The 23,109-nt window shown below is 39.9% G+C and overlaps 2 protein-coding genes across 4 annotated transcripts in view; both read left to right on the forward strand.

Moving 5' to 3' along the window:
• The window catches only part of SMIM14 (small integral membrane protein 14), a 71,596-nt gene extending 61,123 nt beyond the window's left edge, over positions 1 to 10,473 (forward strand). Inside the window, exons 4-5 of the mRNA XM_027103140.1 lie at positions 4,897 to 5,039; positions 7,307 to 10,473. Of these exons, the coding sequence (XP_026958941.1) occupies positions 4,897 to 5,039; positions 7,307 to 7,339 (176 nt within the window). The 3' untranslated portion in view covers positions 7,340 to 10,473. The remainder of the gene's footprint in view (positions 1 to 4,896; positions 5,040 to 7,306) is intronic.
• The window catches only part of UGDH (UDP-glucose 6-dehydrogenase), a 39,053-nt gene continuing 20,871 nt past the window's right edge, over positions 4,928 to 23,109 (forward strand). Inside the window, exons 1-3 of one of the 3 annotated variants that reach the window (XM_027103133.1) lie at positions 13,347 to 13,464; positions 13,851 to 14,020; positions 21,385 to 21,553. In XM_027103133.1, the coding sequence (XP_026958934.1) occupies positions 21,392 to 21,553 (162 nt within the window). In that variant the 5' untranslated portion in view covers positions 13,347 to 13,464; positions 13,851 to 14,020; positions 21,385 to 21,391. Of the gene's footprint in view, positions 5,040 to 12,772; positions 13,465 to 13,850; positions 14,021 to 21,384; positions 21,554 to 23,109 lie in introns of those variants that run through there. The other 2 variants (XM_027103134.1, XM_027103132.1) reach the window with 2 other exon arrangements.

The following is a 23,109-nucleotide window of genomic DNA, read 5'->3' on the forward strand; positions in this document are numbered from 1 at the left end:
AAACATTGACTGTGATCAAGAGGTTCGACTATAATTGGTTCAGCTATTGTCCTTTATTCTGAGATGGGCCTTAAGTTATTAGAGAATAAGAGAAATGCTCTTATCAGACCTGGGAGGTCAGGTCAAACCTGGGAAGTCAGATCAAACCTGCATCCATTTGGCCTTTTAAGTGGAGAATTCTTCTGCATACTACCGCCCTGCAGAAATTTTAGAGGCACCCTTACTTTTTCTTCCTCCTACCATAACCAGTCCAGGCAGTCGCCAAGTGTTGTGCTTCTTTCATCCTGTTACCATTTGTGTCTGACCCTTTTTCATTCTCACTTCACCATCTTATCCAGCCTAGCTATTCACACAAGGAATTTTCTGCACTCAGTCTTTTCTGTGCTCTAGTTGATCCTAATACTGATTTTAACTAGAGCACAGATTGATAATGGTTGATGTTTTTTGAATACCTACTGTGTACCAGGCACTGTGCTGCTTTCCATGTACTGACCATTTCTCTCTTCTATCTTTCTAACTACCTATGAGGTGATTGTAATATTTCCATTTCACAGATAAGGAAATCGAGGCACAAAGATTATATATCTAAGAGGTGGTGGAGTCAAACAGCTATGAGATGGTCTCAGTTCTTAAAAAGTTAATGACCTAATTAGGAGAAGTAGGAAACCATTCCTTCAAACTAGAAGTGCTACACTAGTCTAGAGAAGAAAGGAAAGAGTGGGCAGAGAAAACGGAGACTTTTTTACAGATGAGAGAGGGGTGTAATTAAATGAGATTAGTTGTAATATCATGCCAGATGGGGAAGAATAATCAGTCCCCAGAAGGACTGAGTTTGCAAAGTTGGCAAGTGCTGTTAGTCACACTAGCATTGAACTATTGCATCAGATTCGTTTGGAAAGCTTTAAAAATATTGTTGATTCCTGACCCCACCCCTGAGCTGCTCCTGAATTAGATAATGTGAGGCAGGGCCTTGGAAACTGTGACATTGGTATCATCACAGGCTATTCTGATGGGCAGACAGGCCAGGGAACCACTGGCTAAAGAAGGAAGAAAGAATGGGGTTGACTAGACCAGGGGATGCTTTTTCTGAGAAATGGTAAGAGGTAATATTGATGAGTAGGGCCACATCTGATGAGGAAAGGCCAGGCTGAAGAGTTCAGAGTTGAAGCAGTAGCAGTGGAAAGTGAGTCACTGGATTAGCCAGCAGAGATGTGTTAAGAGCAGTGTTTTTTAAGCAGACTTTTTTGGCAGTAGTATGCAGGAAGGAAAGGCTGCAATAGGAACCAAGCTAGGAGACAGTTATGGGGAACTAGGAGTTGTATTATCACTATGAGAGTCTTAAAATGGAGCGGGCATTTTGTCAGGGTTGCTTTGTCTAGAAATAGGCATTAGTAAATTTGTGGTAACTCTCTGAAGCTTCACAATCTTTTACCTGTGAAGAGTATCAAAAAGTAAGGGACCCATTTTCCAAATTGAATAACGTAAGAATTGGCGTTGGGCTTACACTTCTGGTCTGTACAATTAATCTAGCATTTTACTTCTGAGAGGGCACTATAAGAAGTGATCATGTATAGAAGGCACAGTTATCTTTCTCTGACTACTTTTAAATAATCTAGTTTTACCTAACAGATAGTTATGAGTTTATCTATCAAAATTCTTTTAAAATCTGTATTTTCCCATTTTTATTTTTTTAATTTAATTTTATTTTTTGGCTGCGTTGGGTCTTCGTTGCTGCTCGTGGGCTTTCTCTAGTTGCGGTGCGTGGGCTTCTAACTGCAGTGGCTTCTCTTGTTGTGGAGCACGGGCTCTAGGTGCATGGGCTCGGTAGTTGTGGCATGCGAGCCCTAGAGCATGTGGGCTTCAGTAGTTGTGGCACTCGGGCTCAGTAGTTGTGGCTCACGGGCTCTAGAGCATAGGCTCAGTAGTTGTGGCTCACGGGCTCTAGAGCATAAGCTCAGCAGTTGTGGTACATGGGCTTAGTTGCTCCACAACATGTGGGATCTTCCCGGACCAGGGCTCGAACTCTTGTCTCCTGCATTGGCAGGCGGATTCTTAACCACTGTGCCACCAGGGAAGTCCCTGTATTTTCCAATTTTACTACCCACAGGAGTAGTAATTTTCAGGGATCTGTCTTCTAATGTGATACTGTCAGAAATTATGACAGCAAAGAGGTTAAGAGCACAGTCTACGGAATGAGACCACTGTATTTAAATCCCAGCTTTGCCACATGCCAACTCTATGACATTGGGATTTAACCCCCACTTTTCCTCAGTTTCCTCATTTATAAAATGAAGATATGATAGTACCGACCATAAAATAAGATTGTTGAGGAGCTCCCTGGCAGTCCAGTGGTTAGGACTCGGCGCTTTCACTGTGGTGTCTGGCGTTCAATCCCTGGTTGGGGAACTAATATCCCACAAGCCTCCAGGCGTGGCAAAAAAAAAAAAAAATTGTTAAAAGGGATTAAGAGAGAATGCCTGGTTCAAAGTAACAACTCAACTTTTAGCTATTATTTAGTAATAAAAATAATAGTATTTGATTTTTTAAAAAATACCATTCTTGGAGCAGCTTAAAGGACAGAATTAGAGGAGGCAAGAGTAGGTATGGGGAGATCAGTTAAGAGACCGGACAAGAAGTGATGGTAGCTTGAGCAAGTGTGGGCACGGAGCTAAAAGTGGACAGACTTGAGTGATATTTAGGAAGTAAATATTTACTTCCTAAATATCACTCGACAGAAACTTCATGATGGGTTAAATAGAGGGTCATTGAGGGAATAAAAGGTGTTTTCATAGGTTTCTGGCCTAGGCAGTTGGATGGATAGAAATCCAATTTGGTAGGGCATGGAGGGTGGGCCAGGGGAGATGCTCGTGGTTTTAGTTTGGGATATTGAGTATGTTAAGTACGAGGTGGGGTTCAGGTACATTTTTAAGAAGCATTGGCTCTACAGTACACCACAGTTTAGGAACTGTTGATATGAATATTTAAAAAAAAATAGAGAACTACTGATGTAGATAGATAATTGGATACTGGGTTTGAAGTTCAGGGAAGTTGGGGCTGAATATAAATTTAGGTGTGGTCTGCATACAGAAGGTAAGTGAAGCCACAGGTGAGGATGATAGTATGCAGAGAAAGAAGAGAAGGGAACCTAAAACTGACCATGAGGAATTCCAAAATTTAAAAGCCAGGAAGAGGAAAATGAGCATGTAAAGGAGTGGCTAAGTGTTAGAAAGAAAATCTGGCAGTGGTAATGGCACAGAATACAAAGGAAGAAAGTCTTTTAAGGAAGAGCATGGTCGTGGAAAATGAGGACTGAAATTACCCATTAGGCTTAGCAGCCTGCAGGTGTCATAGGTGACCTTTCAAAGAGTTGTTTGAATGTTGATGTAGGTAGATGCCAACCTAAGGAGTGAATGGGAGGTAGTGAAGTGTAGTTGTAAATATAGACCACTCTCAAGAGGTTAGCTTTGATAGCTGGACAGAGAAAGAGGTTGAGGGAGGGATATATATATATTTTTAAATATGGGAGAAACTTTATCATGTTTAAGTGATTATGGGATGGCTGCAATGGAGAAGAGGGTGTTGAATTCACAAGAGAGAGGATAATGGATAAATTTCTGCAAGAGTGATGGGATCTAAAACTTAAGTGGAGAAATTGGTTTTTAGTTATGAAGGGAGGCACATATAATAGGAGGGAACAAGGAAAGGAATGAATGTGGATATAGAGGGGGGAAATGCTGATTCATTGTGTGATAAGCATTGCAAATTGATGACCCCTGAGTACTGTGGTACTTGTTCCTGGAGAAGTGATTGGGTTGGAACAGAGACTAGGTTCCTCTCCAGTCTGCTCTTGGGATAGCTCAGCTCTTTGCTTGACTTTGTCCCCTTTGGCCTCAGCAGTGCCACCTCGGCCCTGGGCCCGTGGACCTCAATGTAATGCATAATGCATCTGCTTAGTTTCAGAATCTTGTCTGGATTTCTTTTACTTTTTCCTGAGGCAGTGAGACCAAAACCAAACATTTATACATAGTCTTGACAGGCTATTTAAATCTAATCTTCTAGAATTTTCATTTTTGATACTTTGAGTTCTCTAATATACATTTCATTTATTAGAAATTTATTAAGTTCATACCATGAACTAGGCACTGTGCTAGGTACTTAAATAAATATTTAAGATATGGCTGCTTTAAGGAGCTGGAAAGACTGATACCTATCCAGAAACCTGACTTTTTTCTCTTGATAAAGGCATAGACTATAATATCTAGATCTGAATCCAAATTCTTTTTGCAAAAAAGAATGCCAAATTAATATCTATTTGTTTGAGAATGTCATAAAGGGATATTAATTCATAAATTATACAACGTGGATGTCCCCTTTTCCTTAAGCTCTGTTATTTTTTCATGCTACTTCTGTAATTAAAATGCATAATTTCCTCACCCCTAGAGTGTTTTAACCGTGTATCATGTGGTCTTAACCTGAGTTCTGTAGATCTCAGTATATCTATGGATTGGTGGCTTTGTGGGTCCATGAATCTTCTGCAATTATATGCAAAATTGTTGAATGTGTATACATGGATTCTTATAGTGGAAAGAGAGTCCTTTTTTATCAAATTCTCAAAGGATTCTATTGCCCCAAAATATTAAGAACTACTATACTATTAAAAATCTTTAATAGGCTCTGGCTTATGAGTATTTTACACCATTTACCATTTAGATTTCCTCACAGGAGGAAAGGGAAATTGAAGCTGTAATATTTAATAATTCTTAAAATTACTAATGCATTTTTTATATAATTTTTCAAGTTGCTATTTAAACATTAGGATTTGTTTTTACATTTATCTAACAGTATTATAATTTTTCTACAGTTTTTGTTGCAAATACATTTTCTGTTTGTCTTTAGTACCAGGACCCCCTAGTGATAATGGCATCAGTATTACTATGATCTTGATGGCCTGGATGGTTATTGCAGTGATCTTGTTTCTACTGAGACCTCCTAATCTAAGAGGATCCAACCTAACTGGAAAACCAACCGGTCCTCATAATGTAAGTGTTGTGGATTAGAAATGTTTTGGGGTGGGGGGATGGGTGTGGTCTGGGAAAGGGGAGGAGTTTGTTTTGACGGAAATATCTGAATTAGCAAAAGGAAGATTTAGCTCACGGAGTAAGTTCTTCCTACGTAGTCCTAGTAAATCTTGAAACCCCAAATGGCTTAATCTTCGTGGAGTTACATTTAGAGAGAAGTACAGACCAGTAGCCCCCAAATCGTTTTAAGGTGAATTCCAGTCTTTACTCATGTGAGAAACATAAAAGTGATCCAGTTCATAATAATCCACAGCAGTATTTCTCAAATCTCAGTCTTCCACTACCCAGTTCTATCCACCTCACAGTTGATCCCTTGCCTCGTATGCTTCCAGCTCCCCCTCCCCAAATTCTCTTACTAGCTACAGTTCAAATGTTTCTACACACACATTCTTCATTTTCTCCGCTTCTGTCCTCACTATCAAATACAACAGAGACACTGAGCCTATCTGGCTAAACCTGTTTTCCCATCCTATTTCTCTCAACTTCATTCTTCCAGTTCTGCATCACAATAGGTCAACTGAGCTGGCAAAAGGAGAGGTAGGAATCATTCATGTTGATAATCTTGATAGTCATGATTACAGCCATTTTTAGAACCTAACTGAAAGTATGATAAAGTGACCCAACAGGGAATTTTTGATAGAGCCTCCATTAAAGGATTCCTTTAATCATTTTCAGAACCAGTGTTTATATTTTTTTCTGTCCCATTTGATTTGGATATTACGTCTAAAAATATTTCCATGACAGATTTACTTGTTGAACACCAAATTATCCCACTAATTCCCTTCTCCAACCTAAAAGAATTGCTTCTTTTCCCCAATCCTTCGTTGTTACTATTAAAAAGAAGTTTGGTTAGACCAATTGCTTATACAGGAGAAAGCAAATGTGCAGTGTTAACTGGTCAGTGCTTTGGGGTTTTTTAGGATTAAAACATTTATATATGTAGCATGCTGACTTAAGAAAGAAGGCATCATTAACACTATATAAAATGCCTTAAATTTATTTTAGGGTTTTCTTGGAGAGGAGGGTATCCATAAAACAGCTTGTATATTGTCTTGATAAAGTGCTTTCTCCTAAGCCTTTTTTCTTACTTTCTGTGCACAGTTTTATTACTTTCATATCAAAAAGCAACATCCTCAATGTTTGGAACTAAAGAAACCCAACTCAATTAGAAGCCATTCAAAAGTGACAGTCCCCTGAACCTTAGTTCATTGTAGACCAGCAGTTCTAAAAATAATAGTCCCACAGCTCTAGGAATAAGCAAGAAAACATATTGACTAATTCCAAGTAGAAAAATTCATTATCCTCAACTAGGGCCTCATATAGCATGTCAGAGTAAATAAATGGAATCTTCCTGAAGATTCCTAGAAGGTCTGCTCTTTCCTTTACAGTTCAGAAGCTTTCTATTACAAGTAACAAAAATCTGTTCAGGGGCTTCCCTGGTGGCGCAGTGGTTGGGAGTCCGCCTGCCGATGCAGGGAACATGGGTTCGTGCCCCGGTCCAGGAAGATCCCACGTGCCACGGAGCGGCTGGGCCCGTGAGCCATGGCCGCTGAGCCTGCGCGTCCGGAGCCTGTGCTCCCCAACGGGAGAGGCCACAACAGTGAGAGGCCCGCGTACCGCAGGAAGAAAAAAAAATCTGTTCAGCCTGGTTTAAGTAATTGGCTTTATTGGTTTACACATTAAAAAATCCAGAGGTAGGATTAATGTTTAGAAAGTTTAACAGCGTCATCAAAGATCCGGGTTCTTTCCTCAGACCATTAGCTTTATTCCAAGGTGGCCTCCCTTTCTGGTCCCTATAGGGCGGCTGCCAGTTGCAACTGGTGCCACATACTTCCTCATTGACTGACATTCTGTAGTGAGAATTATGTCTTTAGCTTCACTTTGATTGTACTTACTTAGTCACCTTAGCAAGAGGGATGAGACTACCTTGATTGGTTTAAATATCTCCTCTGGAGCTGTCAGGGAGAGCACTTTTACCTAAGTCAATATCACTGTTACAAAATTTTCCTTTCTTCCATGCTACAAGGAAGAAAGAGACAAACATCGGTGAATCACAGTGTTAATCTAGTGCTCCCTTGTGCAAAAACGTACAAGAGGTCCAAATAAGTATATGATTTGGGATGGGAAGGTGAGGGGCATTGCTGCTTAATTCTTACTGTATGTGTTAGACTGGTTGCACTGGGAGATTTAAGAAGTCAATTTCATAATTCCTCTCTCTTTAATGCCAGGGACAGGATCCACCAGCCCCTCCTGTGGACTAACTTTGTGGATATGGGAAGTAAAAATAGTTAACACCTTGCACGACCAAATGAACGAAGATGACCAGAGTACTCTTAACCCCATTAGAACTGTTTTTTCTTTTGCATCTGCAATATGGGATGGTATTGTTTTCATGAGCTTCTAGAAATTTCACTGGCAAGCTTATTTTTGCTTCCTGTGTTATCACCTTTCCTATATTTGAGTAAATGATAGATTAAAAAGTTACATGGGGCTTTTTTGGTTATCCTAAACTTAAACATTCCATTCATTCTGTTTGTAACTGTGATCATACTTTTTGTGATAATTTCTGGCCTGATTGAAGGAAATTTGAGATCTCTACATTTAAATATTTTAAAATAGTTTTGATGGGTTTAAAGATTGTTTTTTAATAAGGTATTTATAAAGTTACTTGGGGTTATCTGAGATTGTATGAAAGAAAATTAGAACCACATTGTATTTACACTTAACCTTGGTAGTTTATTTGTGGATGGCAGTTTTCTCTAGTTCTTGGGACTGTGACAGCCTTTGGAATATTTTACAAGTTACAGCTGAAATCTGTATCATCCACTACAACTGGCTTATGTGGCAAAGAAAAGGAGGAAAGAAGAAATGAAGTGATTGTTTACTAAGTTTTTATTCCCATAAAAATGTCTAATATAAGAAAACTTAAACATGATTTAAATATGGTGGATGATTTACAGTCCATTATATGAAATTTGTAAGCCACTGTACACTAGCCTTACACAGTTCATGAAAGGAGGAAAAAATTTAATTCTTTCTGCATTTGCCAGGTGTAATCTATACAGTAATAATTTAAGCTATAATTTATTTTTGAAGTGGGTGCCTCTCAGGAAGCTGCTTTTCTGTTGTAAAACTTCCCTGTTAAATGAAACTATCTTAAAGTTGTATTGGGGGCCTGTTTGGTTACTGATATTTGAATCCTGTTTACTTATTTACTCTATTATTTTCTTTGAAGAAAAAATTTTGAGTCTTGTTATCTTTCTGACTTTAAACAATATTTAATGAATTCTTGATTTACTCCAAGGGAAAAGGAGGAAAATGAGAAACATCAAGGATCTTTTTTTTTTTCTCAACCTCTGTCTCATTCTTGTTTGGTAATAGGATGGATTGGGGTGGGGAGGAGCATTAATATAAGTAAAAATTTGAAATGTGAAAAAATGTAAAAGGTTGCATTGTTTTTTTTTCAGTTTGATAGAAAATGAATACAAATGGCATAAAAAACTTCTGCATGACCTGTGTGGTTATGGAATTTTTTCCTAGCAAGTGATTGCAGATGATTTATGGGGGCTGGAAGATATTTTGCTATCAATGTAAGGATTTTCCCCCACTAGATCAGTTTAGCTTTTAGCTGTATAGATCTGAGAAATTACTTGTATGAATTGAATAAACTTCTCTGTATCATTGTACTGTTTAATAGAGTCTCTGATACAATTATGTGATGCTCATAGGGTATTTTTTCCCCTTTATTATGATTATATTCTAGGCTATAAACACTGTAAGGGCTTCATTTCATTATATAATCCATTATTGACTGCTTGCATTCCTCCTGTGCATCTTGGCTTTGTCCTCAACTTCTTGAAATAATATAACCTACTCTTAATTACTTGTGTTAATTGAGAGGTATTGTAACACAGGTAAGTCAAATCCTGGATAAATGAACACCATAGATTTAAGGGTTTTTCTCTCAATATGGCCTATTGGAAGCCTTCCCAGCTCTACAGCTCTTAAAGCATTTAAAGCAGAGAGGCAGGAATGGCTTAAATGGAGCTAAATCCCTATAAGCATTCCTTTTTCTGTCCTTGCTCCTGAACTTTGAAGGCTAGCACATATGTCCTAACAATCTGCTGTCTAAGCTGCTAGAAGGCTAGTCTATGGATATGATACTGATGTGTTCACTGAATCTGTGGCTCACAAATAATTAAGAATTGACTTTGGTTGAAGAAGTGGCTATGACATGGAAACAATATGTAGCGTTAGCTAGAGACCTAGAAATCTGGGTTCTTGTTCCTAGTTCTTCATTTCTGTCACATATACTTAATTGACATTACATTAGAATATTAACGTTTTCCTATATGGACCATCTATTTAATTAGTAACAAAAGTTTTTAGTGAAGTATTAAGTCTTGTTTTTTTTGCTTGTAAAATTTCTTTGCACTCCTGACAAAGACGGTGTGCAATAGCACATAAAGTATTTCTATTAACCTACCTAGTAATTCATATTATTCTCTTTAATTCCTAAAGCTTCTACATGTGGCCTTTTTATTGAGCACACTCTTACTCATTACTTGGCTTGTAAACATTCACCTGAACTGTGGCTACTGTCATTTTTAAATAATCTGGAAAAAAGAAAGATAAAACTTCACATTTTAATCACTTTTGGCTCTTAAACATTCCACAAATGCCATTAAGAGTTTATTTTGTTTTAGAGTTATTTAATGTTCTTTTATGCAAAATAATGTTTTTTTGCTTTCCACGTGGAAAAAGTTAACATTGGAACTGTGTATAGTAAAAGATTTTATCATGTATTTATCCAAGCACTATCCCATGGTCAGCAAGTCATATTTTAAACTACTTGGAGAAAGTTTCAGAAGTAACTATTAAATACAGCTCTTCCATGGTTACTTTTAGTGTCTTTGTGGTATGCGATATTACAGTGTTTATAGAATTATCTTTATCTTACATCTTCAAAGGAACCTCAGAAGTCTGTCACCCTGAATCAAAGTCTGTCACTCTAAATGAATATGTGCTAAAATTTGACGAGCTCAGCTTAAGACACAGAACAACAACTTGAAGGAGAAATGGAGAGAGTTTAAGTTAATGGGTTAAATTTTTGTTGTTGCAATAGTAGGTTTAGTCTTAACATTATAATATTTCTAAATGAAAAGTCATATGTATTTGTTACCATGTCTGATGATTACTTTGTTAAAAGCAAAGGTGGTCATGTGATGTACCAAATGTTAATTGCTGTTTTTAAATGTTTAAATCATGCCAAACAAATCATGTCTGTGCCATCCAGGGTTTATTGTAATCTTTTACTGAGTACTTGGATTGGGATAAAGGGCTTGTACTATGCACTTTTTATTAATGAATAAATAGAAAACATTAGTAACACTCACTGTTATCTGTTTGGCTTTTGTGGGAAGAGAAGTGAGCATCTCTTGCTTAGTAAAATGTTAACATCCCTTATTAACCAGTTTCTTTGTAAGACTTTTTACCCCTAACTAAAAATTCCTAAGATGAACTTTGAGTTACAAGAAGAATATTTATGTAATAACAGTATGGGGCCAGTATTCAAAAGTAAGGATTCTAAGAATCTCTAGGAAATTAGGTTGCAATTACATTTCTTTTGTTACTTTTTATTTCTTCCTAGAATACAGGTTCAATAGACATTTGCTTTGAGGGTATAATATCCTATGTGTTAATTATTTGAGCGGACATATGTTACTCAAAAGGAGCTAGACATGTAACTGTACTGAAAACACCCAAAACTGAAAGTTTGTGTTTGCTCTATGACCTGGAATGCATCCAGATACTAAAGATCAGGGACTTACCTGGTGGTCCAGTGGGTGAGACTCTGCACTCCCAGTGCAGGGGGCCCGGGTTCGATCTCTGGTCGGGGAGCTAGATCCCACACTCATGCCGCAACCAAAGAACCCACATGCCGCAACTAAGACACAGCGCAGCCAAAATAAATATTTTAAAAAAAAAGATCATTAATAACCATACACATAAAAATAGTATAGTTTTTCTGGTATGATTATGATGTCAATGTCTGTGTGATACTTAAGTGTTAAAATAGCAAAATTTGTGAAATATATAACTTCCTGGAGATAGTGACAAAGTCTCAATCTAAACTTTGTCACTGTAATGTCAGTGCATATCTGAATCCCCAGCAAAACTGTTTTCATTAAATGGCTCTGCAATACTAGTTTTCCACCCAGAAAATGGAATTCTAATAAAATAAGTTTTTGATCCCTGCCATTTCATCTGATAGTTTTCTCAACTCAGAATCTCAATTTATAAAATTGGTTCTCCCCCACCCCCCAAAATGTTCTGTAAACACCAACCATGATTATCTCCCATGTTTAGGTTTTTTAAAAACTGGAGTTATCAATGTGATTTTTCCTCACAAGGAACTTAACCCTGCATATCTTTTCTCAAACAAATTGATTACGTCTGTTCAATAAACATTTCAACAAGTGTTTATTTTTATTGCTTAACTGTTTATGCTTTAAAATGGGTGTTATTCAGGACTAGATTATAGAAACCATTTTAAGCCATCATGCTAAATTGAGATGTCTGTTGATAGGGAGGAGGGAGATGTCTGGAGGTAGGGAAAATGTAGGGATGCACAACAACACGTCTACTTTTAAGAATAAAGCAACTTTCATATCAAGTAAGACTTATTATTCCCTTAAAAACTCTGCTTAAAAAAAAAAACTCTGCTTATTTTTAGAAAATTTAGGAATCAGAAAAAAGTTATTTATAATCCTTGTGATGCCAGAGGTCTGACCTCTTAAATATATGGTCCTACACCCTACACTGCTCATAAGCTAAACTCAGGCTATGTCTTGATAATGAAAGGATTTAAATTGCATTGTTTCTATTCACTTTGAAAAACTGAGCAGAATTAAAGAACATAAGTACTGCATAGGAGACTCATCATTGTGGAAAAATCTGTGTTGTTTTTAAAGAAATGTATCTGTTATATAGTCACTCATTAATTCAGTGACAAAGAAAGAGATGCTTTTATAATACATACAAAAGGCATTACCCTAGACTGAATGCAGCTTTCCCTGACTAATTAGTATGTAAACATCAAACTTTGGAAGTCTGGATGTCATAAAGGGGATTCCTTACAATCCAGTAAGTACAATTTTGTGGTTAAAACATACAGGACGGGGACTTCCCTGGCAGTAAAGTGTTTTAGTAACACTAAGTCATGACTGTGCTTTCTTTCTTTAAATTTGACGTTTAAGATGACCTTGGAGTGGGGAAACAGGAACAGAACTGCTCTCACTAAAAGTGGGAGACTCCATACGTTAATTTCACTTCCTCTTAGGCGGCACTTACATCTTGCATACTCTCTGCTATATATCATGCACAGACATCTCAGATCCCGAATTTGGCAGGAGTATTTGGAAAATGTGCCTGGAGGGCCGTCCCACTTCTTTACCCAGGGATCAGGACGGGGATCACTAACTGGTCCAGTCATGACGGGACTCAGCATCCTTTTGACGTGAGGCGCCTCCTTCCCAGAAGCGGCGGGTCGGAGGTAATGACTAAACCCTGGGCCGCAGACCCGGAGGGTGCGGCGGACCCATGGGACCGGAAGGCGTGGGAGTGGAGTAAGCCGCTGGCCACGTCTGATCCACAGAGTCTAGGGGGCCGAAAGACGAGGCAGGCCCTCTAGGCTGCTGGGGAGACCGGAAAGGGGGCCTGGACCTTCCGGTCCCCCTGGGCCGCAGCCCCAGAGTATGGCTGACCTGGCGCGCACGCGGCACCACCTCAGCGCTGTGAGGCAGGATGGGGACACAGGGAGGGAAGAGGGGGCCAGACGGCAAGAGCGAGCTCTAGACTACCGGGAAACTAGACCCTGACCTAGGCGTAACTGGGAGGCTATCCCTCGGTCCTTGGCCGACCTGCGGCGCAGACAGCTCAGCGCAGCGCCGCTCGCGGCAGGGGCGGGGCCGCTGAGCTGGCCCGAGCGGATTTGCCCAGGCTCGGCCGGGGGGTGGGGTCTGCCCCCTCCCAGCGACGACTAGTCACGCCCCCATATCCACCGCCCCTGGGCCCCGCAGGAAATAGGGGCGGGCCCCGGCCTACAGTGGCGGGAGGGGGAGCAGGGATGCAGCGGAGGGCCAAGTCCGGGAGGGCTTGGCTGCGGGGGAATGAAGCCTCCGCCTTCTCGGGTGGAAACCTTTAAATACAGGCTCGGGCCCGGGACTCGGGGTGCGGCGCTTGGCAGCCCGAGAGGGGTGTGCGGTGAGGGGAGATCAGACGGAGCAGGGCGCGAGTGCTGGAGCTGCGGCTGCGCGGCCCAGAGCGAGGAGCTGTCCGAGAGGTCGGGGTTGGAGCGGTTACCGCGCTCTGTGCCTGGAAGTGGGTAAGCGCCTTTCCCGGACTGGCTCCGCCACCCCGTGGGGATGCTCCCGGGTCCCGGCGGGATGTGGAAGGAGACGGGCGGGGTGTGCGCGCTGCTTTTAGTCGCTCCCTGCGCTCGGTCCCAGGCTCCCAGTGTCACGACCCCTCGTCTCCTCTTTTGGGCTCTGGGCGGGAATAGTCTTTTGGGTCTGCTGCCCTGGAAGAGGGAGAGCTTGGGCTCAAGACTCGCGAGTCTTCCAACCGCTTCTCTTTCTGCTTTTCCCCACTTTCCGACTTAAATGAGATTTCCCTGGCGCCTCTGAAAGCCGAACGTCCACCAAAGGAAGTGGTCCTCTGGTCAGGGACCCCATTTTGGTCTCAGAATCATAGTCTTTTGTTTGTGTTTAGAATCTGCTCACACGGAGGGCTGCTGATTTCCTCACGTCGCTCGTCTCTCTTCTTAAGAAACTAAAGAGAAAACGAACCAGAGAGCCCTTCTGAAGGCGAAATCCTAAGACATTGATTCTGTCGTGACATCTGTATGGACTGTCCTGGAATCCATTGTTGGCCGCCACACTGTATAATGGCTTTATTTTATATTAGGGAAGGCCTTTCTTGGGTGCCTCAGGAGATTGCGTTTGTGTGAGACCTTGAAAAATTATTCCTCTTTATATATAGGAAAATAATTGAGTAAGGTCGAGAATTCTGGTATATAGAAAAGAGGGATTCACTGGTAGGGAACTTTTCAGGGATATACAGAGGAGTAGCTGTTCATTGACTGCCTGCCCTCAAAGACACAGTGAGTCTTTGAGTTTCTTCAAATCCCCTATGAAATGGACAACAGTAGTCTGGTCTGTTTCTTGGGGGATGCGGGGAGCGGGGGGTGGTTCTAGAAATGAAAGAGGTTACTGTCTGCTCTGATATGTGCTTGTTAGTGCCCAGCATCTAGTTTAAGGTAAGGGATAGACAACCCTGATTGAAAGGATCTCATTTCTTCTCCTATTGCTTTACTACTCCTTTCTCCAACATAAAATCTGTAACCAATAAGCATACTCCATCTTCTCTCTTGCTATTTCCACAGCTTTACATGATACCCTTTAGGTATGAGGTTAACAGTCTTTCTCACTGATTAAATATTTTTCCCGGGGCAGGCATCTGTTAGTATTTAATTTTTGGAAATATCTAAGATGATGTGTGAAGTTGATGTATCCATCTGTAACGTCCATTGCCTTATATACTGGGTATACTGAAGAGGGGTGGAGGTGGGGGGATTATATTCAGTTTACATTGTAATAGGAGCTTCGCTATTTGTTAGCCGCATCTTTTAGGCTGAAATACTGATCTGAATTTGTAAAATTTTAGATGAAAAGTAGTTTTGGAATGGCCTGGTTTGCTGTGACTTTCCCAAAATACAGAGGTAAAAACTCATTTCAAACTGACTCATTCAGTAAGCAGACATTCTCATTTCCCTGACAGCACAGTAGAGGGTCAGAAGGTAAATAAAAGTAGAAATAGAAAATGGAATCAGAAGATATCTGTGTCAGGCAAAGTATATCACTAACACTGTATCAAGCTCCGTATTAAAGCTTATTGAAGATTTTGTTGAAACTTCCAAGTGGTAATTTATTTGGACTTGCACAGATTGTACATCTAGCTTCTTCAGTAATTTTCCCATTGTCATCTGCGAGCCATACTTCATGCTTCATGTGAAAGAGCAACGCAGGGATACCCTAAAACACATGCAGTTCTATAATACAGACCCACCTGCCATCAATAGTTTACCCCAGCTGCCGTCTGAAAGGCAAGCTGAATATGGTGTGGCAACCAAGGTAGATAAGTAGTAGCTCTGAGAAGACATGCTGAAGTTCTACCTAAAGAAGAAAGATTGATAGGATTGTGGACAGTCTGCAAAAATACTCTGATCGAGCATCTGAGATAAAGATATTCAAATACCAGTCTTCATCTCAAAAAGATAGGCCCCTATTGAGTTACTCATTCAATTAATATTTATTGAGAGCCTACTGTTCTAGGTGCTGAGGTGAACAGCAGCAGAGAAGTGTTAGCCTGGGAGTACCTTATAAAACTCTTGAGCCCAAGAGTTCATCATGGGCTCAGCCCATGTTCTGGTTCAACCATGTTCTGGTTGAGACTGAGGGCACAGACTGCCCTTATAACCTCTTGGCTGTGGATTAAGTGGTAACACCACAAGATCCTCTGGTCCAAAAATCCTTTGAGATTTCACTTTTTAGGTATTCCAGATATACTGGTTGTGATTAGAGAGGCCACCTATCCAATAAGGGGTTACTGTTAGTGGTAGTCCAGGTTCATGACAGTTCAGGACATGATCTTCAGCCTTGCAGATCTGGAAGGTTGGTTTTTTTTTTTCCTCCCACAAGCCTAAGGGTTAATGAGACTCTAGGTAACTTATGATGACTAAGCTCATAAGAGACTGATGGATACTCTAGAATGGAAACTTGCTATTACAGTAGGGAAACTTTATTCCAGTGTCTGGAATACTTATGTCTCAAATCCAGGCCATCCCTTTCTAGTATTATGATTCCTGGCAATCTGAACTCATAAGGCATAGTGGAATCAGAACAAAGAATTTGGGGGGAATATGCCATCCAAGCATTGGGAAAGCTTTTTTCTTGCCCCACCTCTCTGAAACCAGAACACTTCTGACTTCCAGATTCTGTGTCACTCTTTAGAAGCGCTGAAATAAACACTGTGTCATTCTTATTCATATTCTTTTTTTTTTAATTAATTAATTTATTTTTGGCTGCGTTGGGTCTTTGTTGCTATGCGTGGGCTTTCTCTAGTTGCGGCGAGCAGGGGCTACTCTTTCATTGCGGTGCGTGGGCTTCTCATTGCGGTGTCGTTTCTTGTTGCAGAGCACGGGCTCTAGGCGTGTGGGCTTCAGTAGTTGTGGCACGGGGGCTCAGTAGTTGTGGCTCACGGGCTCTAGAGCGCAGGCTCAGTAGTTGTGGCGCAGGGGCTTAGTTGCTCCGCGGCATGTGGGATCTTCCCGGACCAGGGCTCAAACCCGTGTCTCCTGCGTTGGCTGGCGGATTCTTAACCACTGCGCCACCAGGGAAGCCCATCATTCTTATTCTTTTTTTTTTTTTTAAGATTTTTTCCATCATTCTTATTCTTGTTTTTTTTAACATCTTTATTGGAGTATAATTGCTTTACAATGGTGTGTTAGTTTCTGCTTTATAACAAAGTGAATCAGTTATACATATACATGTGTTCCCATATCTCTTCCCTCTTGTGTCTCCCTCCCTCCCACCCTCCCTATCCCACCCCTCTAGGTGGTCACAAAGCACCGAGCTGATCTCCCTGTGCTATGTGGCTGCTTCCCACTAGCTATCTATTTTACGTTTGGTAGTGTATATATGTCCATGCCACTCTCTTGCTTTGTCACAGCTTACCCTTTCCCCTCCCCATATCCTCAAGTCCATTCTCTAGTAGGTCTGTCTGTGTCTTTATTCCTGTCTTACCCCTAGGTTCTTCATGACATTTTTTTTTTCTTAAATTCCATATATATGTGTTAGCATACGGTATTTGTCTTTCTCTTTCTGAATTACTTCACTCTGTATGACAGACTCTAGGTCCATCCACCTCATTACAAATAGTTCAATTTCGTTTCTTTTTATGGCTGAGTAATATTCCATTGTATATATGTGCCACATCTTCTTTATCCATTCATCCGATGATGGACACTTAGGTTGTTTCCATCTCTGGGCTCTTGTAAATAGAGCTGCAATGAATATTTTGGTACATGACTCTTTTTGAATTATGGTTTTCTCAGGGTATATGCCCAGTAGTGGGATTGCTGGGTCATATGGTAGTTCTATTTGTAGTTTTTTAAGGAACCTCCATACTGTTCTCCATCGTGGCTGTACCAATTCACATTCGCACCAGCAGTGCAAGAGTGTTCCCTTTTCTCCACACCCTCTCAGCATTTATTGTTTCTAGATTTTTTGATGATGGCCATTCTGACTGGTGTGAGATGATATCTCATTGTAGTTTTGATTTGCATTTCTCTAATGATTAAAGATGTTGAACATTCTTTCATGTGTTTGTTGGCAGTCTGTATATCTTCTTTGGAGAAATGTCTATTTAGGTCTTCGGCCCATTTTTGGTTTGGGTTGTTTGTTTTTTTGTTATTGAGCTGCATGAGCTGCTTGTAAATTTTGGAGATTAATCCTTTGTCAGTTGCTTCATTTACAAATGTTTTCTCCCATTCTGAGGGTTGTCTTTTGGTCTTGTTTATGGTTTCCTTTGCTGTGCAAAAGCTTTGCAGTTTCATTAGGTCCCATTTGTTTATTTTTATTTCCATTTCTCTAGGAGGTGGTTCAAAAAGGATCTTGCTGTGATTTATGTCATAGAGTGTTCTGCCTATGTTTTCCTCTAAGAGTCATCATTCTTATTCTTAATGCCCCTTTTCCAGGCTCCAAGCTGATCATTCCCTTTGCCCCCTCCCCCTTTTTTTCCTTCAGTGGAGTTTATTAGATTTTAGCTAATATATTAATGACTTGATTGTTATGGTTACTTTCAGCTGTGTTACCTTAAGTTATTAAATTATAGCCTCATGGATTTTTATGGTCATGCTTTCCTGAAAGGGGCATTCAAGACCCACTTCCAATTCATTTCCACCCTGAGACAGTTTTTACCTCTCACTACTTCTTAACACCCACGTTTTTGTGCAACTAGGCAGATCTCACTTCTTTGGACTCATTTCTTTCTTTTTTTTTTTATTAATTTATTTTATTTTTGGCTGTGTTGGGTCTTCGTTGCTCTATGTGGGCTTTTCTCTAGTTGCGGCGAGCGGGGGCTACTCTTTGTTGTGGTGCGCAGGCTTCACTAGTTGTGGTGTGTGGGCTCAGTAGTTGTGGCTCACGGGCTCTAGAGTGCAGGCTCAGTAGTTGTGGCGCACGGGCTTAGTTGCTCTGTGGCGTGTGGGATCTTTCCGGACCAGGGCTTGAACCCGTGTCCCCTGCATTGGCAGGAGGATTCTTAACCACTGCACCACCGGGGAAGCCCTGGACTCATTTCTGTATATAAGTCCTTATTTATTTCCTTCCTGTCATCTGGAATGCCCTCCCCACGTATCTTTCCTTTTAAATCCTACTCATTCTTTAGGTCAAGCTTAGATTTTACATTTACCTTGATATAGATACTTTCTTATTTTGATTTTTCCCCCCTCTGGACTTTAACCCTCACTTTGTCATTTAATTGATTATACTGCCTTGTGTAATTTAACCATGTTACCTGGATGCAACTAACTCCATTTTATCTTTTAAGTCAGTTTAAAAGTCACCTTCTCAGAGAGTCCTTCTATACCCTCACTAAAATAGTCCTTTCCCCATATACAGTCTTTCTCTTTTAGCTACATGTTTATTTCCTTTATGTGGAATTTACCACAACTGCCATTATTTTGTTTGTGTGCTTTCCTACTAGAATATAACTATGTAAAGGTAGGAGTTGTATCTGTCATGTTCACTATTGTATCTATAGTACATAGAACAATAGTGGCTGTTACATAGTGGGGTCTTTAATAAATATTTTTCAGTTGAATTATTTGCTGAATAAATTGTTAAGTACTTGAGTGTCAGGACCCATATTATTCTATGGCCAAATTCTCTGCTGTGCCCACACAGTAAATCCTTAAATTGGGAATATTAATTTTTCATCAATGAGAAGAAGGGAATAAGCCTGAAGCAAGTTGAAGCAATTTTTCTGAAACCAGATGCCAAGACTTTTCTGCTGTAGAGGTGGGGACGGCAGCAGTGAATGCTGGAGACAGATCTTTGGTAAGCCTGCTCCAGGCCAGCTGTCCCTCCCACAGGTGGGAGCTTTTCAGAACATCCGGCTCAGTCTTAGCCACTTAGCAATCCCAGTGCAGTCTATCTCCCCATGCATTCTCCTCATGTATAGGGCACTTGAGGCCTGGAGAGTGTGAAGGGCAGAACTGAAAAGCAGAAGAAGGGTGAAGAAAGATATATGGTTGCTAAACGTAAATTTTTCTAGGCTCAGTGTTTTTGCTAAGGTGAATCTTGGAATACTGATAAAGAGGTTGCTTGTAGAAGCAAAGTAGAGGGTAGCAAAGTAGATGTGGATGGAGTAGGTGTGTGGCTTCTGAGTGTTTACCTTGTTATAGAGATTTAATGAATTTTTTTTTTTTTTTTTGGCCACACGGGCTGGCTTGTGGGATCTTAGTTCCTTGACCAGGTATCGAACCTGGGCCCATGGCAGTGAAAGCGCCAAGTCTTAACCACTGGACCACCAGGGAATTCCCCAGATTTAATGTTTGAATCATATGAATTATTACCTATTCAAAATAAAAATACATTTAAAATATTTCTTTGTATGTATATTGCTAAGAATATTTCTTTCTTTTGGGGAATCATTAGATTCCAAATTCTGTTCATATTTACTGGTTTACTAAAATTCCGTTTCTTTTAGGTTATTAAAAAGTCATTAGAGGGGGGCTTCCCTGGTGGCGCAGTGGTTGAGAGTCCGCCTGCCGATGCAGGGGACGCGGGTTCATGCCCCGCCCCGGGAAGATCCCGCATGCCGCGGAGCGGCTGGGCCGGTGAGCCATGGCCGCCGAGCCTGCGTGTCTGGAGCCTGTGCTCCGCAACGGGAGAGGCCACAACAGTGAGAGTCCTGCATACAGCAGGGAATTCCCTGGTGGTCTAGTGATTAAGACTCCGCTATTCCACTGCTGGTGGGGGTGGGAGGAGGGGCTGGTTTTCGACTCCTGATCTCGATCCCTTGTCGTGGACCTAGGATCCCACAAGCCATGCGGCCAAAAAAAAAAGTCATTAGAGATCAGACTCTATGAGTTGATATCTGCTAATCATAACTACTAAAGATCAATTTATAAGCCAGATTACTTGCTTATTAACACAGACCAGGATACTTGTTTGGGTTGTCAGCTCATTGTCTTCCAGTTGGGAACTCTTACCCAGAGAACCAACCAAGATTAGAGCGTTATTTGATTAATACAGATTCAGACCAAAGGGAATTGGATCATCGTAATTATGTGCTTTGTGTATCTTTTTTCATAATAGGGATATACTTGCCAGGCATTGTAATTAGATCAGCCTTCCAGAGTACCTTCTCTGATCCATGCAGGAATATACTAACAAATGCTTAAACTCTAGGACAAAAATTCTAAGAATCTTATCAGTTTGACCGTTCTCGTTCTCATTACTGAATAAAGTGAAATTCTTACATATAACTCAGTCCCTTGTCATTTTGATTCGAGTGAATCAATTCACTGGTTTTTGAAAAACCCATCAAAATCTGTGTAACAGCTTTGCTAACTACAGAAATTACTTTCTTTTAACCATCTCCTGGTTTCTGATTAAAGTTGAAATAGAGTTTAAGATCATCGTCCAGTACCTAAAAATGAATTGCTGAAACCAAATTGTGCAGGGAACATAATCTCAGAGGCAAATTCTGGACTTAGGAGCTAATCTTAATATCTGTCATTTTAGTCTAAACCTGTTGTAAAGCTGACCTTTGTACACCAGCATTTAGTTAAGCAAGAATTGCACTGGTGTGTTCACCCTTGAATTTTCCCTCAGCAAAGTTACCCTAGAGTGTTAGAAGATTAAGTAAGGTTTTATTTTGCTTCTTGACTTTCTATATTAGTTCATTATAATCTTTGTGACACTTCTTTAGTAATATCAGTTACTATAATTTTTTCCATATTTCATGCTGGTACAGCTGAGAACAGGCTAGGTCATCCAATTGGAACATTATTTTTTTTATTATCATTGTCTTCATAATTCTTAATGAGTGTGAATGTAGGAAATCTTTCCAGTATCTGTCACCTTGACAGTTTTTATAAAGGGTGATGAATGTGCAGTGTGATTTCTTTAAATTTTCTGTTCTCAATAGTTGGACGGCCTTACTGTTTCCCTTCTAGTACAATCATGTTTGAAATTAAGAAGATCTGCTGCATCGGTGCAGGCTATGTTGGAGGACCCACATGTAGTGTCATTGCTCATATGTGCCCTGAAATCAGGGTAACAGTTGTTGATGTCAATGAATCAAGAATCAATGCATGGAACTCTCCTACACTTCCTATTTATGAGGTAAACCATATTAAACAATGCTTTGTTCTTATGCTCTTTGTTTTCTTACTCTTTTTGCTAAGTAATTTACTTTTAATATAAAATTCTATGACTTCAACTGATAAGAAATTAAATGAAAAAACATAAATACACAATGTTATGGACATTATAATTATGTCAAATATGCCCAGAGAAAATGCCTAGAAAAAAGTATATTGAATATTAATAATGGTTATATTAGTGAAGTGAGATTATGGGTAATTTTCTTCTCTTCTCTATTTTCTAATTTTGTTTGTTAGTATGGTTACCATATGGTAATAGTACAATTAAAAAGTGACATCTGGGGCTTCCCTGGTGGCGCAGTGGTCGAGAGTCCGCCTGCCGATGCAGGGGACACGGGTTTGTGCCCCGGTCCGGGAAGATCTCACGTGCCGCAGAGCAGCTGGTCCCGTGAGCCATGGCCGCTAAGCCTGCGCGTCTGGAGCCTGTGCTCCGCAATGGAGAGGCCACAGCAGTGAGAGGCCCACGTACTGCAAAAAAAAAAAAAAAAAAAGTGACATCTGTAAAAATTAAAAAACTGTGGATGTTTATAATATTAATTCATGTAAGTATTATATTTTGGGGTGATTGTATTTATATCAGGTAAACCTTGGATGAATAAATGATGTCTTTCATATTCAGTGTTTAGTATCACAAATTTGTTTAAATTGGAATTTCAGAATTTCTGTGAATTTAGAGAACTCATAGTTAGGAAAATATGCCTCTATTTTATTAAGCAGGGTTCCATTTTTAAAAATTTTCACTGTAAAATGAGTTCATGATATTATGCTTTTGACATACAGAGAAGCACTTGAAAATTTGAGGGTAACATTTTCTCTCTAACATTAATATATTCTTTTCTCTTTTTTTTCTGAAAAGTTTTATTATTTATAAGACTCTTATCAACCATAGTCTTTAAGTGATCTTTAGAAGGGGAAGTCTCTGTAAGATAAATCTGCCTGCTATTTATAGGCCTATGAATAGAAATACATGAAAAAGTACCCATAGATTAGTAGCCACTTATCACAGATTTACCAATATCTGAATCAGACTTAGGATTAAAAAAAAAAAACCCTCTGTGTGTGTGGTAGCTTCTGTTTATGCTTTACCCTTTCTTCCTCTACCAGATTAACTTCCCATAATAGTTATTTAAATACCTCAGTGTTATAGCATTTCTTTTCCTGTTATATAAACATAACATTACTACTATATTAGGTCTTGGGGAATTTTTAAAAACATTTTAAAAAACACTTTGGAAAGATAACTTGATTAAGAGTTTTATAATTCTGATATCCATAAAAGGGCTGCAAGTCATCTGAAACCTTGTGAGCCATATTTATATCCAGTCATTCAGTAATTAATTATGTCAGCAGTATACTCTGCTTTTCAAACACAAAATGTACCAGAATGGCTAAAATTATCACTACTGCTAATACCAAGTGCTGACAAGGATTTAGGGCAACCGGAATTTTATGCACTGCTGGTCAGAGCGTAAATTGGTATAGCCGTTTTGCAAAACTGCAGCAGTATTTACTAAA

Source organism: Aethalodelphis obliquidens, unplaced genomic scaffold (assembly GCF_003676395.1).
Source record: "Aethalodelphis obliquidens isolate GAN/ISIS:26980383/991018 unplaced genomic scaffold, ASM367639v1 scaffold6, whole genome shotgun sequence".
NCBI lineage: Eukaryota > Metazoa > Chordata > Mammalia > Artiodactyla > Delphinidae > Aethalodelphis > Aethalodelphis obliquidens.